This window comes from Morone saxatilis, unplaced genomic scaffold, assembly GCF_004916995.1.
Source record: "Morone saxatilis isolate NCDOM2014 unplaced genomic scaffold, NCSU_SB_2.0 Contig9, whole genome shotgun sequence".
Taxonomy (NCBI): Eukaryota; Metazoa; Chordata; class Actinopteri; family Moronidae; genus Morone; species Morone saxatilis.
This window is the reverse complement of record NW_023340268.1, coordinates 5,442,284-5,457,672: the sequence shown is the minus strand read 5'-3', so window position 1 is coordinate 5,457,672 and position 15,389 is coordinate 5,442,284. Positions and strand designations below refer to the sequence as shown.

Genomic DNA, 15,389 nt, shown 5'->3' with positions numbered 1-15,389 from the left:
CCGCTTGCCTATTGACTTTCCACATCTTGCTCAAGCGTTCTTTCAAAACCTTTGGTTACTTTTCCAAACCTTTCGTGGTTCCTTCTTGCTGATGGTTGCGGTCTGCTGGGTATGGGCCACATCTATTCACCCACCGCGTTTCTTCTGCTCCTTGGTTCTACCACCCCCACTAGGTTCTGTTTGTTGGCCAGACTGTTTTTTCAGTCTGTGGAAGCTGAAGAGGTCCCCAACATCCGCTTTGGCCTCCTGTTTGTGTCTCGTCCACCTTTCCTTTTGTGGGTTTGCTGCCCATGGGGAATTTTTGGATGGTACCTCTATTCCACATTTTAACTGTGGGTACCAGGATGTTCCTTCTGTTACACTATTCCAGGCCACTCTTGGTTGTGTCTCTCCAATTGTAGCGCTGAACCGGCTTAGTATATTTACACCTCTGTGCTTATGATATTGTGCTCTTGGGACTGTCTTCAGGGGGCATAAGGCTTTATGCTCATAGTCTGGCCACCTTGGGTCAGATCTTTACTTGCTTGTAGTATCTTGGCCTCTATGTTGCTGTTCTGCTACTGAGTGCTCTGTTCTTGTGCTGCCATGATCGAGTGCCTCTTTGTGGCTTTGTATCTATATTATATTATTATTATTATTATTATTATTATGTATATGTTATTATTTGGAAATAATGTCAGAAGACTTTTAGATCGAATATATTAACAATTTGTTTGGTTCTTTATGCGCCATGTCCTTTAGAGTATTTAAGGGGCTTTTCTATAGGGTGTGGCATATTTTGATCATGCAGCCATATTCATATTCTTGCCAAGAATTTTATTCTCGCGATAGAGGTTTTGCGCTCTGCCATCTTTTTATGCTTGGTGTATGTTTATTCAGAATCCATGAGGGTCTGGGGTCTGGCCCTCCTTACAGTTATTGAAGTCTCCACCCATCCTACGGCCCGCGCACGGACCCCAATTTCTGTGGAGCAGGCCCTCAGCTGTCATATGCTAAGTGATGTGGAAACCCCCCTTTTTATAGCTTCCAAATTAACAATATTAAAATATCCAGCAACCTTTCAGGAAAGATACTGTTGAACATACATACAGCCATGATTATAAATACATAAAATGACGGAGACACCACTTTGGGGAAACTTTATTTGAATTTTATTTTGGTCCACAATCTGCCCTAACATGACTTATGACCTGTACTTGCGTCAGCAACCAGCCGATCCGAGATGGTCGTCCCATCCTTGGGCGGTGGTATGCTTATATCGGCGGGGCGCGCGCCGTGTGGGGGGGCCCGTGGGTGTCGGAGCGAGTCCTCACTGAAACGCCTGTGGGGGGTACCCCCTCTGTTTCTGCTGGGGCCCTGCCTCCGTTGGTCGGCCGCTGCGGTGGCGCTTGTGGGTGAAAAGATACGTTTGTCAGCGTGAAAGACCGCGGGCTAACGTTTTTGTTTTTTTTTGTTTCGACGGGGCGGGAACGGAGCGGAGAATAAGAAGATGGACGATGAAGAAGGTGGTCGGGTCGCACGTCCCGCGCGCCCCCGCCCGTGGCTGGATTGCAGTTGACAGGTTCCATAAAAAGCCCCTCCATGTTAGCGCGAGTGGGATGGACAAACTAAAAATGTTCAAATAAAAATGTTTTTTCCCCAAAGATGCGGCGGTTGTCGATATGTAGGGGGGTTTTCTGAATGATGTCTTTGGCAGTTTGGTAGGAAGCCATTTTGGTAATCTGGGTGTCAGTTTTTGTAACTGATGCAGTTCTGGAATCAGTGTTGGGGAGGAGAAGGTGTGGAGGGAGGTTGTTAGGTTTACTGATGCTGATCAGGCTACATAGGGCAACTTGCTTTAAACATTGGGCAATTAATAAAGTGTTTGTTATGTTGTTTTGAGTGTATCATATAAGGAATTAAAATTTCAACAGTAATTGTTTTACTTGACGGATTACATATGCATGATTTGGGAATTAACAAAAATAGGATATAATAGATTAGTGTGTCGTGGTTGCTTGTACAGGGGAGGTTGCACGGAGAAATCCATTGGAGCCAAAATTTTCGTATTGTATTTGGCGGCACATATGGATACAATCGGCTTTGACTTGACTACAGTTTAGATAGAGAACGCTACACTGTACTCGTTTTTGGACTGGTGCAAAGAAACTGGAGGCAACCAGAGGGATGACTCCACTGTGAAATATCAAGGGCGAGAAAAAAATCCTTTATACTGGCGTGGGTATGGTCTTCAAAAGGTGAGTCTTTACTTAATTCATGCAGTCACTCTGGTTTAGTTTAAGTCTGTTTGATTAATAGAAGATAACGAGGTTCGTTGACTATTCAAAATCTTGAAATAAAAAACAAAATAATCTGTTGGTAGCTTATACGGCTTACTTTCATCCGTCATCCACTATAGCCTTGGTTAATTAAACTACAACCACTTGTGATTTGATAAAATACCATTTATTGATCAGGGGTCATCGTTGACCTCACAAGAAAGCGAAATACAATTCTTTATTGTTCGTGGTGATCAAAAATTAGTATTTTAGGACAACACAATCCACTCAGCATTTATGAGCTTATACACAGATGTGTGAGTCATTTATTTTAAAACCATGGGTACTGGGCAGATTTTAGGAAGGGTGCAAAGTGCAGCTATCCCTAGGGGTGGCATTTTAGGGTTGGCCCAAAAGTTGGTTCTCGCACATTTTTCCTTTTGTGGACGTCTGAGCAATACAACATTATATTTTCTTGTATTAAACCCACTATCCCAATGTTATACAAAAAGATTTGGGAAATAAAAATCTCTTTTTCCTAAGGCCCTTCATAGATACCTCTCATTGTTTTCAGTGTTTTTTATTAATAGCGAAAGCCCATATTAATGAATAGATTTTTAGATTAAAATATACTTGCTCTATTTGCTAATCTTAAATAAAATTTGTGGATTTAAGCATCCAGCATTTTCCTAGGAAAGATCTACCATAAGCCACCTCTTTGCCCCCCTATAAAATTTTTCTCTAGATCTGCCCTGCTATGGTTGTATATTATTCAATCGCTATACAGACTTCTCTTCTGGTTAATAAATTTATTTTTTTTTCAAGATTTTTGGCATATTAACGTCCCATTCTATGCCACAAGATTTATGGTTCCAATACCCACTCAATGCTGGCCGATAAGGTCTCTTGGACTCGCAGTTGGGTGGTTATTCAGTTATTACCCCAAAGGTGTTGGTATGGAGTTGAAGGTCAAGCGAGTTCCTTCACCAAACTGAAAAAAACATTTCTTTTAATTGGACCTCACATTTTGTAGAAAAATCTGGTTGAAAGCTAACTGCGCTGTCTAAAAAATGTTGCAATGCAAAGGGTAAACATCAACCGATTAAACACATGAAATAAAGAAAATAAGAGTAACTGAGAATAAATAATCAAGAATTAGTAGCTGCAAACAATTTAGTTGGATCAATAACCTTAGGTATAATAAACAGCTTCATGGGTAACAGTGTAGCATCGATTTGTGGGTACAGTATAACCTCATAATGTGCGCGAGGAACAGTCAGTAAATGCTTGCGCCAACATACAAAGAAATATCGATGAGCCTGCTCTATTTGTAGGTGCTTGGCCTGCTTCTTGAGCTTAGTTCAGAGATACCTACAGCACTCGCAATTAGATGCCAAGATATTACTCTAATGCAGAAGTGAAATGTTGCACCAAAAAGATCAATTGATCCCAGTCCCTGAAGCCAAATATATTTGGGCTTATAAACAAATACCAAAGTGTTCACTAGATGACTGAGTACGTCTAATTCCAGCCACACAGATATCCATATTGAAAGGGAATTCAACCCTCGACTGCGAGGAGCTAACGATGCCCACCAAGAACGCCGCCATTACCTAAACGCTATGATATTAATATACCCTAGTCCAAGGTTTCATGGTGAGTATATTCATTTAAACATGTATCTGCATTCCTATCCCTTCCTTATGATACCTCACCACTTCCTACATAAAGCTAGTCGTAGAGTCCGCTCTCGCGCTCTCTGTCCGATCAAATTCAGCGGTGTAGGTCCTATTTAGCGGCAGCCAGCGAGGGATATCATGAGAGTCGCTAAGAGAAAAGACCAACAAAATCGTCCCCACCCAACCTCCGGCACTGCGCGGGGCTCCAGGCAAATATCTAAATTGTTTTACTCATAGAAACTTCACATCTATTCTGTAGGCCAGGATAATTTCACGCCAGACTTTCCCATTTTGGCGGAGGACATAGATCGGCCCACGTATCAGGAGATTCCTACCAGTTATGATTAAGGTGTGTGAGGTGGGGATGGAATATTGCAGGACGGTCGGGTAGAGTCTTAGGTCTTGAGACGTTTAATATGGGCTTAGAATCGTCCCGGCCGTCTCTTCTCAGCCCAACACCACACGATAGAGGCGCAAGGAAGGCATGGAAGCGGCTATTGAAAGGAGTTTAAGTTCATTCTTATGTCAAACGGCAACAGTTAGAGGTTGGAAGAGTTTTTTAATTTTAAGGATTAAATTTTACGCGCAAAGTGTTTTAGTTAAGCAGCTCAACCATCATTATATTAAGCTGAACCAGAGCTTAAAGCGGCTCACTTTTGCTGGTCCAATTTAGTTTATAAGTATCCCACCTAACATTACGTACTAAAATAGTCTAAAAATTTTCTTGCCACCATACAGAAAGTGGGACTAGGATTGGAGTTTACTTTTTCGTGTACAAATATGCACTCGAACTGAAACTCAACATTTGTAAAGTGCAGTACTGTTCTAACTGGAAGAAATTCATCCTGGTTGAATCTTCTTAAGATGTGCTTTTGCTCTGTGATGTCGGGCAAGGTCAAGACAAAGGCTCGACCCACGCTTTATTAAAAACCAGCAATTTCTCTCCATTATAAGGCATGTTTACACTGCAGGGGAGGGGATCCCAAGTTCTAAATGTTTTCCTCACATTGACAACAATCCTAAATACGTTCTGGTGTATTTCAATTGGTGATTTGAAAAAGCCTTGCTTGCGGTGTGGTTTTTGAGCATTGATACACATTTGGGGCTGAATGTTGAGGTCACCGAAAAAGTGGAATCAGGGTATAAATGGCCGCTCAGGTGTGTAAGTAAGAGTTATATTTTAGATGAAGCAGACCGGAGAGTGGAGAGTAACCGTTCGAACAGCGAGTGGAACTGCCATGTCCCCCGAAGCATTAAATGTTTAACAAGAATATTAAGCGTATAAGACAGGGAAAGTACAATATATATATGTATATGTATACAGCAAGGGCCACACTCCTGCTCCTGTTGCTGGCTGTAGGTACTGCACTGTTACCTCTCTGGTGACCTTTTCGCTGTTTTGTTTCCACTCTCAACAGACAGGTGAGCAGCTGACTTTCTGCTGCTGCTGCTGCTCTTGTATATCACTGCAAGAAATTTCCACCTCAGCAGTCCCAACACCTGTTTGCTGTTTCTCGGCTCGACCAGACAGTATCTCATCGGGGAGTGTGGAGACAACTGCTCCAGGGGATTTGAATGAAAATGCAGCTTCAGCTCTCTCTCTCTCTCTCTCTCTTTCTCTCTGCAGCACCTTTTTTTTTGCGTAGTTTTGTGCAATTGTGGTAAACCAAAGACAGACATTTATGAGATGTTTGGCACGCTGCCCCTGGTGACAGACACACACACACACACACACAGAAGCTCCTGCTGCTGTTGAGTGCAGGACTCTGTGTTCTGGCCCCAGTGAATGTATTAGAGCTGCCAGGACTAAAATAACTCATTGATTCACCAATCTCACCCCAGGTCTCGACCATTTATCAGCCAAAAGCTATTTTTCTCACTTGTTTGGAACCACAAGATGTCCTGAGATGCATTTTTTTTTCTTTTTTACTGCCCTGCAAAGTCAAAACAACAGACCTGAGCTAAATCATGTAGCTGTTAACTTAAATAAAAGATTATCAACATAACTTTATGAGGAAGCAGCTTTTGAAACTAGTGCATGTATTAGTAGTAATGAGTGGATTTATTACAGCTTCCAGGACTAAAATAACCAATTACCAATCTCTCCTCAGGCATTAATCAGCAAAAAGATATTTTTATGACTTGTTAAGAGCCACAAGATGTCCTGAAATGTTATTACTGCACTACAAAGGCAAAACAAGAGCTAAACTAAAGGTTCTATGGAGTGAATATAACCTTTAATATATGAATATGGTGCTATAGCTGTGGCTAGCCTCAGCTAAAGCTTAAACTACACTGACCTAGCTATTAACTGTAATTAAAATATATTATTGATGAACTATTTAACATAAAAAATTAATAAGCAGGAAAAACATGATGGAGAAAACCAGCTAATCTCCTGCTAAACACATTTTTTGTGTAGCCCAACACTGTCTGTTTGTATTAAATCATTTTTAGGTTTAAATAATCTAAAACAACATTACACCTTTACAGGAGCCTGAAAAACCTTCAAGCCTTTCTTCTCAATTCCACTGCTGTTCTGTAGTTTCTGCTCTCTGACTTTTTCAGGGCAGATTAGAAAAGAATGTCTCCGACAGACTTGTAAGACGGACCTGACATGTCCTGATTTACCGTGTCTGTCTGCAGTTTCCGTTAAATGGGAACCCGTATTTTTTAAAGTCATTGCAAAAAAAATTCCTCTCTTTCCCCATCTCCCCGGAGAGCGCAGAGAGAAATGCTGTGAATAATAAAAACTGTTAGATTGCTTGTAAGTGGCAGCCTGTGTGAGCTCTTGTTCTCTGCACTGTCCCATCAGTCTGATCTCTAAAGGGAGAAACTATATTTCACTCACGATTATAATGAAAGAGGAGCAGGTGAAGAAGGTTGTTTTTGACCATTCTATACATTTTATCAATTTACTGCACTGTGAACCAGAGAAAATGTGTTGCAGCTCTGAAAAAAACATGTTTGTCACGGTCCGGAGAACATATGCAACGTCTTCTCGTCCTTTACTCGCTCCTCATTATTCTCTCTCTGTGTATCTAATATCCTACAAGGAAAGAGGATAAATGTCATCCAGCAGCTCTGCTTTAAGAGTGCAATCCTCCATCTTTAAATTACCCCTTTTTAAGCTTAAGAGGGTACAAATGACTCAAAAGTATCCCACGAGGATTACCATGGTTACACTTTAAAACACCATAAAATCCGCAATTACCCACAAATGTGGCTGTTTATTAACCATTAATTCAGTTTTTTTATTACTGAAATGGGGCCATCACTCAATCTTAAAGAGCTATTAAATGTATAGGATTTATATTTCAGTGTGAACGTTGAAGACCATGAGCTGCGGTTAAAAGCTCCAAAAAACTCATTACATATTGGATTAATATTGGAGCGTTGACGTTCATTCTTGAGCTCGTTGACAACTGAATGAACTCCATTAGCTGATAAAGAACATGAGATGCGGGTGAAAGCTCAGGAAAAAGCGAAATATATTAGATTTAGATTTGAGCGTTGACCTTGAAAAATAGTAGTTTGACAAAAAGTGTCTAACTCAAGGTCCACTTGTCATTACAACTGAGTAAACTCCATCTACTGATGAAGACCATGAACTGTGGTTGAAAGCCCTGGAAAACAAAAAAAAACAAAAAAATAAAACCCCAAGATGTTAATGTTGCTGCTTAAGACTTACTGGATATTTGTGAAAGTGTAAATTCTTGACCTGGTAAATAGTAAGAAATATCATAAGGTCCACTCTCCATGAAGACCATGACATGTGGTTGAAAGCTCCAGAAAAACGACATACAAAGATTTGTATTTCAGCATTAAAGTTCATATTGAAAGTAGTTGCTTAGTCGCTGCTTTTTTTCTTTCGCTGTAGCTTGAAATGACTGATGAAGACCATGAGCTACGGTTGAAAGCCCCAGAAAAAAAGCCAGTAAGTTGACCGTGAGTGAACTTTTTGTTGTTGTTGTTGTTAAACTACTACTTCCATTCTCAAATATAAATTTTGTATGATTTGTTTTTCCAGAGCTTTCAAATGCATCTTATGGGCTTCATCAGGCTCATGCAAAAACAACTAGTAAGCTTCATATTGTTTTGTTACTATTATTATATTTTATAATTTTATAACTTATTTTCTGTTATTTAACTTTCTCTTTGTGTTTAACATGAAGGAGCTTTCATTTTGTTATACAACCTTGTGTTTGTTGTATAATCATAGATCAATTTTCTTGATTTTGTGTCCCATAATTGACTATGTGGTATTTCTTTTAAGTGTTCACCTTGGTGTAAATACATTCCTGAGAGGAAATGTAACATTTCAGCGGGAAAATTATCAATATTTATAGAAAATGAATTGCCACTGTCTTGTGGCTTTAGTCCAAAAATATCAAGTGTTGGCCCTCAAAACCCCTTTTTGTCCTACCGACTCAACATCCATCCAAATCTAGTGCAATTAAAGGTCCAGTGTGGAGGATTTAGTGGCATCTAACGGTGCAGTTGCAGATTTATCAGAGGAAGGAGAAGCTGTGGTGGTTGTGAAATGCAGGAAAAAGGCAAAATGCCTTATTTTCAGGTGATTATAGAGTAAAGAACACATAATTATAAATATAATATTCCATTTCTGCCAATAGATCCTCCTCAGTGTTACACACTGGACCTTTAAGTAAATGTTCCTCTGTTTTACTATAACAAATCTGATACGTGAAAGAAATTAAACGACACGGTCACACGGTTAAGAACAGTCTTTACTCTGTGGAGAGGTCCACGCACATATCGACATCAACATGATTTACAAGGAGATTTACCGTCACACCCAGCAGTAAGACACATCAACGACATTCTACAGGTAAAAATGACAAAACAAAAAAACAAAACAACGGAACTCATCTCATAAGGTGCTTCATAATATGCGACAGGAATGTTATGAAAAACGTCTACATAATCCTACAGAGACACCAATACTGCATCTACATATATATATATATATATATTCATACCATAATATAAAACAATCTACACAAAAATAGAGCAAATATTTACAGAACAGACTATTTACAACAAAAACAGGCTTAAAGATGAAGAGCAATATATATATATATATAAAGTAAATATATATATTTATGCTGGATTAATGTACACGTGGAGTCTGTGGTGAGATGTACTGGAGCAACATGGTTAAAAATCACAAATTGGCCAACTGCAGCAACTGTTCTTTGAACTGCTGCGCGTGGTGAGAGAGGTCAGTGACTCTGTCCACCATGTCCTGGATGGCGGCCGTGTTCGGGTAGTTCAGGGCGGCCATTTTAGTCGCAGCCACCACCGTCTTTAACAAGTCACACAGCACGTTACTGGAGTTCATCACCCTGTTGGCCACCTCGGGAGCCGAGGCCTGCCTGGACAGAGTGTCTCCGATGAAGACCAGTTTGTGGGCGCTGAGGATGACGAACTTGCTGTGCGCCACGAAGATGCGAGGGGGCTGCCCGGCGCTCACGCAGCCGAAGAAGGCGTCCACGGCGCTGAGGAGCGTGACGAAGTGCTGCTCGCACTGCTCCGAGTAGAAGCCGAGGAGCTGGCGGTCACGGGCGCACACGTGCGTGGATGGGGACAGGGAGGAGGAGGAGTCCGAGGGGGAGGCCGAGGTTATGCCCGAGTGTTGGTGTGAGATCCACTGTGTGATGTCATTCTCCACAGGTTTGATCACTTCCTGCTCCAGCTTCTTGAACTGATTGATCTGTGGAGGGTGACAGGATTTAGATTATTTTCTTGTCAACATGTAACGAGATCCTGATGTTACGGAGAGAAAGTCATATGAGGTGACGTTTCTAGGATTAAAATTCTTCCAATTGGACAGATATAAATATATATAAAAATATAAGTCGATTAATCGATTAGTGGATCCGGAGAAAATCGATTTTCAGCCATTTATCAAGTAAAAATGCCAAATATTTGCTGGTTCCAGCTTCTCATTTATGAGGATTTGCAACTTGTTTTTGATAATATGAATGGTCAAATAAAACAAGTAATTTAGGTTTTTCACCACATTTTGACATTTCATGGACTAAACAAATAGTCAGTTAATTTAGAAAATATTGGGCAGATTAAACAGTAATGAAAATCTCAAGACTGAAGGCCCTGACAGCTAGGTTTCAAATCTTAAAGCAGCAAAAAGGAACTTTAAATTTGTGTTGATTCTGGCCCCTCCTGTGGACACAAGTGTTAGTGTCTCATTTCATTGATTTCAAGGGGAATCCGGCTGAATTAGGCATCAGGCATTAAGAATAACTACATAGAAACAGACAGTCTTCTTGCTTATAGTCCTGTTAGTTTATGTGGATCATTATAGAGGCATCAGTATTAAACTGAGACTGTTTCACAACCAGTTAAAAACTCCTTGTAGTAGGTTTCAAGTAACAACATCCTTTGTATTATTATTTATAAAGAGTTTAACCCGCAAAACTATAACAATTTGTTTTTTATGATATTCTGTCTCACTTTCTATGTGTCAACCGCTTTATCCATTATTGATAACAGAGAATCACGTATAGGCACTAATCCTAACACCGTCTTCAATGTCGGTTTCATGTGAAAAAAGAGAGAGAAAGTCTCACCTGTTCTTGGCCCAGTTGGACTTGACTTTGCTTGATAATGTTCTCTTTGTCCAACAGCTCCTTCTGCTGACGCTCAAAGTCGTCTTTGCCCTGCGGAGGAAGACAAGTAGGTGAGAAAAGGCATTCAAACGTTCTCGGGTTACGTCCTACATGCAGTACACATAATCTCTGTAGTATGAAAGTGGAAATATGAGAGACAGTTATGAAATTTTAACCCCAAAAAACCCCAGAAGGATTGAAGATTCTTTACTTTAGTGGGTATTTATGTGAAATTGACTTTTCTCATTCAGGGTAACAAAGCCACTATGTGTAGGATTTAAAAAATGTCTGACTTTGTTGAAGTTATATGAGTTATATAACGTTCTCACTGAGGATTTACCTGCAGATGAACATAATCGTAGTCCTCCATCCAGCTCTTCACACACTTCTCGCTGTTGTTCATGTTGTCTTTGTCCTTGCTGGAGGGCACGGGGAAGGGCTTGGTCTGGCCTCCGTAGTTGTCGTTGTCAGAGGAGGGGGATGTGAGCGGGTGGATCGTGTTCTCATCAGGCGTGCTCCCGATAGAGAAAGACCCGTCCATGTGCGTCCGTCTAAACAGCAGCTCAGCATTGCTGCCTATTGTGGAGGCCAGCTGCTTGGCATCGTCGGGAACAGTCCTGGAGACCATGACAAAGCGATCCAAGTCGTCGCTCTTGTTGTGGTGCTTGCTGGAGGACGCCAGGGCATTCAGAGCCCAGCTGCAGTTCTCCAGGACTTGGTAGATCTGCAGGAGGATCTGCTGCGAGTCCTCCAGGCGTCCCAGCTGCCTCCTCAGCTTACTGTGCAGGCTGGAGTCTGATAGAGCTGTGGCGTTTGCCGCAGCCCCTCTACCAAACACAACAAAGTCCCCCAGAGCAGCCCGGACCCTGTCCAGCACAGTGCGGACGTCGTTAGCGTGCCGCTCCATGAAGGGAAAAGTCCTCCAGTGAGGGGAAGCTGCCATTGAATGTAACGCCCCGACTGAGACATCCACGCCCTGCTGCAGGCGGTACAACCTCTGGATGGCAGCATCCACATCGAGAACGAGGCGGGCCTCGGAGCTGGAGCCCGTGGAGGATGAGGAGGTGGACATGCTGCTGCGCGTGCTGCCGGTGCTGGAGAACGACAGACGGTTCACGCCGTCCGTCACGTCTGCTACTGCACGAGCATCCTGAGCGGGGATGTCATAGATGCCTTTGCTGCCGTCTCTGTCAGCAGGCGAGGTTCTGTGCTGGGGGAGCTGCATGCCCCGGGGGATGTCGTATACGTCCCTCTGAGATGCCCCAGAGTGAAGGGTCGGGGGAGGCACGTCGTAAATGCCTTCGTTGCCGTTGGTGTTTGGGTGTTGGTGATGGTTGGGAGGCTCTGCACTCGGAGGGAAATCGTAATGCGACTGTGCGGGCTTGGTGAGGACAGGTGGCGGTATGTCGTAGATGCCTTCCTGTTTCTGTTTGAGAGGCTGCGGGAAGTCATAGTTTCCCTCCTGGAGAGCGGGGTTGGTCCTGCAGGGAGGCACCGAGTAGACCTGCAAGCGAAGACAATTCAACATGAATCTATTAGTCACAATGCAAACAAGGAACTTTGTCTTCTGTCACTGGCATCAGCCAGAGAAATGGTTCCTGTTCTAAAACCCAACTCAAGTTTCTTACAATCAGTAGGCGATTTCAGGGGGGAAGACTTTCCCCTTGTTAGCAAAATGAGTAAAAAAAATGCCCCTTGTTAACCTGCCATCCCCCCTCTCCAATCCCCCAGTACAGGGGAATGCAACCTGCGGCTCTGGAGCCCCTCTCCAGTGGCTCCCTGTGACTTCCACAAAAATTATATGGAAATGAAAAACATTTTCATTTATCATTGTTGTAGGCCTATAAAGAGTCTCCAATGGTAAAAAAAAATATGTAGCCATTACTAACAAATATTAACATTTTGTCAAGTAAAATGTGCTTCATACGTTAGATCCTGACATGGCACCTCTTCCTCTATATTTTGCCTCAGTATCAGTGGTGGTATCAGTCTTGAGTTCCCTAGCAAGACAAACTGTGGACTCTTGGAGGAAATCGGGCTTATGGTTGATATGTGGCGAGAAATCAATTCACTCAATCAGCATTATATGGATCAAATATGTTTTGTGGCTCCAGGGAAAATGGCTCCTTTGATAGTAAATGTTGCCGACCCCTGCCTTAGTACCAAACTCACTAACAGGCAGACTGCGGTGCGGATCCAGACCCAGACGCTATCCTATCCCGACCCAGACCTATAACCAATAAATTATTGAGCATTATCCCATTCTGACAGAGCGTTTCTACGTTAACTGGGGCAGCTATTCTAACCTTTACGGCGCTGGTTTAACGGCCCAGGCAACTCCCAGACCGTGCATGTGTTGTAAATCATCTCCGGTGATGCTACTCAGCCAGCGAGCATTACGACTCGAGTCAGCGAGTGAGATACACACAGGGGAGAGACAACAGCCGGGGAAATGAGTGAGTCAGAGAAAAGTAATTTCACATGGCGTGCTCTAAAGAGAGAAGAGTTAGAGAACATTTCTTCGAGCAAAGGTCAGGAATATCATAATGTCTAACATGTTATGAACTCATTGTCCCGACCTTGGCTCTGAAATATCAGGAGCTTAAATGTGTATTTAATAATCACGGGTGCTGTCCGTTAGTGTTGTGTTTGTCTGTTGTGTTAGTGTTTGTAATTACGCCTTTCTCTCTCAGTCCGGCCCTCCTGTCAGTCTCATCTTAGCTCTCTAATATTTTCTAAACATTGCTTATATAGCAGGTTATTTAAAAGGACCAGTCTTCTCATCACTAAAATAAAAATGTTTCTTTCCTTTTCATGGCCTCCAGTAAACCTGCCTGTTTCTACAGCTGATGACGCCTAAATGTGGTTCAGTTCTGCTCTCATCAGTATGTTGGTGATTTAGGTTTGTACCAAACATCAACAGAAATCGGGAACATGATGAACTTTAGTAAGCAGGTTACTCAGAGAATTCAGGTTACGCAGGTAATCAGTTGACACGTTTACGTGCACTGTTAGTCACGTAAAGTCGAAAGAAACATTGCATTCAGAGCAGTCTGAAGATTACTTTTACATAAGTTTACCTCATTATTTAACACATTGTTTAAAATCAACACCCGGCATTGTCACATTATACACTGCTGGACCAATGGAGCTAAATGGAATAATTGTATAGCATTATTGAACTGTATGGGTTCACTTTGGTACGACTGACCTGGTTTGAACTGTTTTAATCAGAGCTGCCTAATAAAAATCTCTCATTTCACTGGTTAATTAAGCCCCCTGATTGAATTCACCTGCTCGTTTTTTAGAAATGCAGCTCAGGGTTCACTAACTTTCGCCCATACAAAAGTTTCCAAAACATTATTTTTAATTTACTCTTTTGACTTATGAATTGATTTCCTCTATAAACACACAAATCTTATTGCATATAAACAATACTGGTTCTGATTAAATAAAGAAATAATGATAAAACTATAGAAAACTCTTTACTTTACTTTATATATGACAGAAACTGAGGAAAAACATTAAAGGTCCCTTTTACCTACGCTAGAAATCCCCAGGAGCAACATCTCACTATATTTCCATAATTACCCGGATAAGTAAAACCAGTTCTCTCACTTGTATGACACTTGAGAAATCACCTTACAGAATAAAGTCACTGTAAATACACTGAATGTCAGCGCCAGATACAGTTCTTAGAGCCGCACTACAGTTACAGATTGAGGAAGTGAAAGACCTTCTGGCTTGTGCAGATACTATATTTGAAAAACTCACATGTTTCTTCCTCTGCTGCAAGAGACACACCAACACTTAAACCGTCAACTAACTCGACAAGGGCAGAGTGTGCGTCCTGACCTACATGGAGCATGGAGCATGATGGGAGCGCAGTGGGGTGAATAAAAAATGGTGGCCTGTGAGTGATTTCCATCAGCCTTGAAATGCACTCTTTACAGCTAGACAGGCCTGCCCAAACTGTAATTAGGAACGACGCAAATAACAGGTCCCAGCATATTTCAGGTTATTACAAACAAACTGATGGCGTTCTGCCTGGTCGGGTCTGGAAGTCTGGTGAAATCTTAGAGGGGCTGGAAAGAGAAGAGTTATGTCCTTGACTGTTTTTTCCCTGCTGGAGAGTTCAGACACAGAACCATACTCAGGGAGTTTTGGTTAAACTCTTCTGGCAGGCAAAGGTTTCATTTAGCGTAGCCGCAAGAATGTCATAAATATGACATTTGACGTATTATTCATTTATTACAGGCAATTAAGAGAAATACTAGGAACTGAATCAATAAACATTAAATAACATTTTCTGGTCATAAGTGGTTGCCACTTCCTTAATTTTCTTTATTTGCCTAAAAGAAACAGAGCGTCTGACTGATGAGCCCTTTCATTGTGGTGGAAGATCGACTAGTTGTTTAAATTTTCTCTTACCCCTTGTGAGGAGGGAGGTATGTCATAAACGCCCTGCGTCCTGGCGTCCATTTGGGACGGAGGGACGTCGTACACGCCTTGGTTTCTGGCACCGGGGAACATCTGACCAGGTGGAATATCGTACACCTGAAACACAAAACGAACACAATATATCCGAGGTGTAAGTACACTCATTCTTCACTTGATTAGAAAGTGTAAAAATGACTCTGGTTAAAGTAGAAGGATTGATTCAACTTTTTTATCCAAGTTAAACTGAAAAAGTACTCAAAATACTCCAAGTATAAAAGTATAAAAGTATAAAAGTATAAAAGTAAATGGACCTGTACTTGTATAGCGCCTTTCTAGTCTTCCGACCACTCAAAGCGCTTTCA

At 41.8% G+C, this 15,389-nt stretch overlaps 1 protein-coding gene across 1 annotated transcript in view; it reads right to left on the bottom strand.

Annotated features, from left to right (window-relative positions):
* Window positions 1-8,667: 8,667 nt before the first annotated feature.
* Window positions 8,668-15,389, bottom strand: part of nedd9 (neural precursor cell expressed, developmentally down-regulated 9) — a gene marked incomplete in the record, with an annotated part of 35,153 nt that continues 28,431 nt past the window's right edge. Inside the window, 4 exon segments of the mRNA XM_035681163.1 lie at window positions 8,668-9,671; window positions 10,549-10,638; window positions 10,928-12,091; window positions 15,019-15,144. Coding sequence (XP_035537056.1) covers window positions 9,123-9,671; window positions 10,549-10,638; window positions 10,928-12,091; window positions 15,019-15,144 — 1,929 coding nt within the window.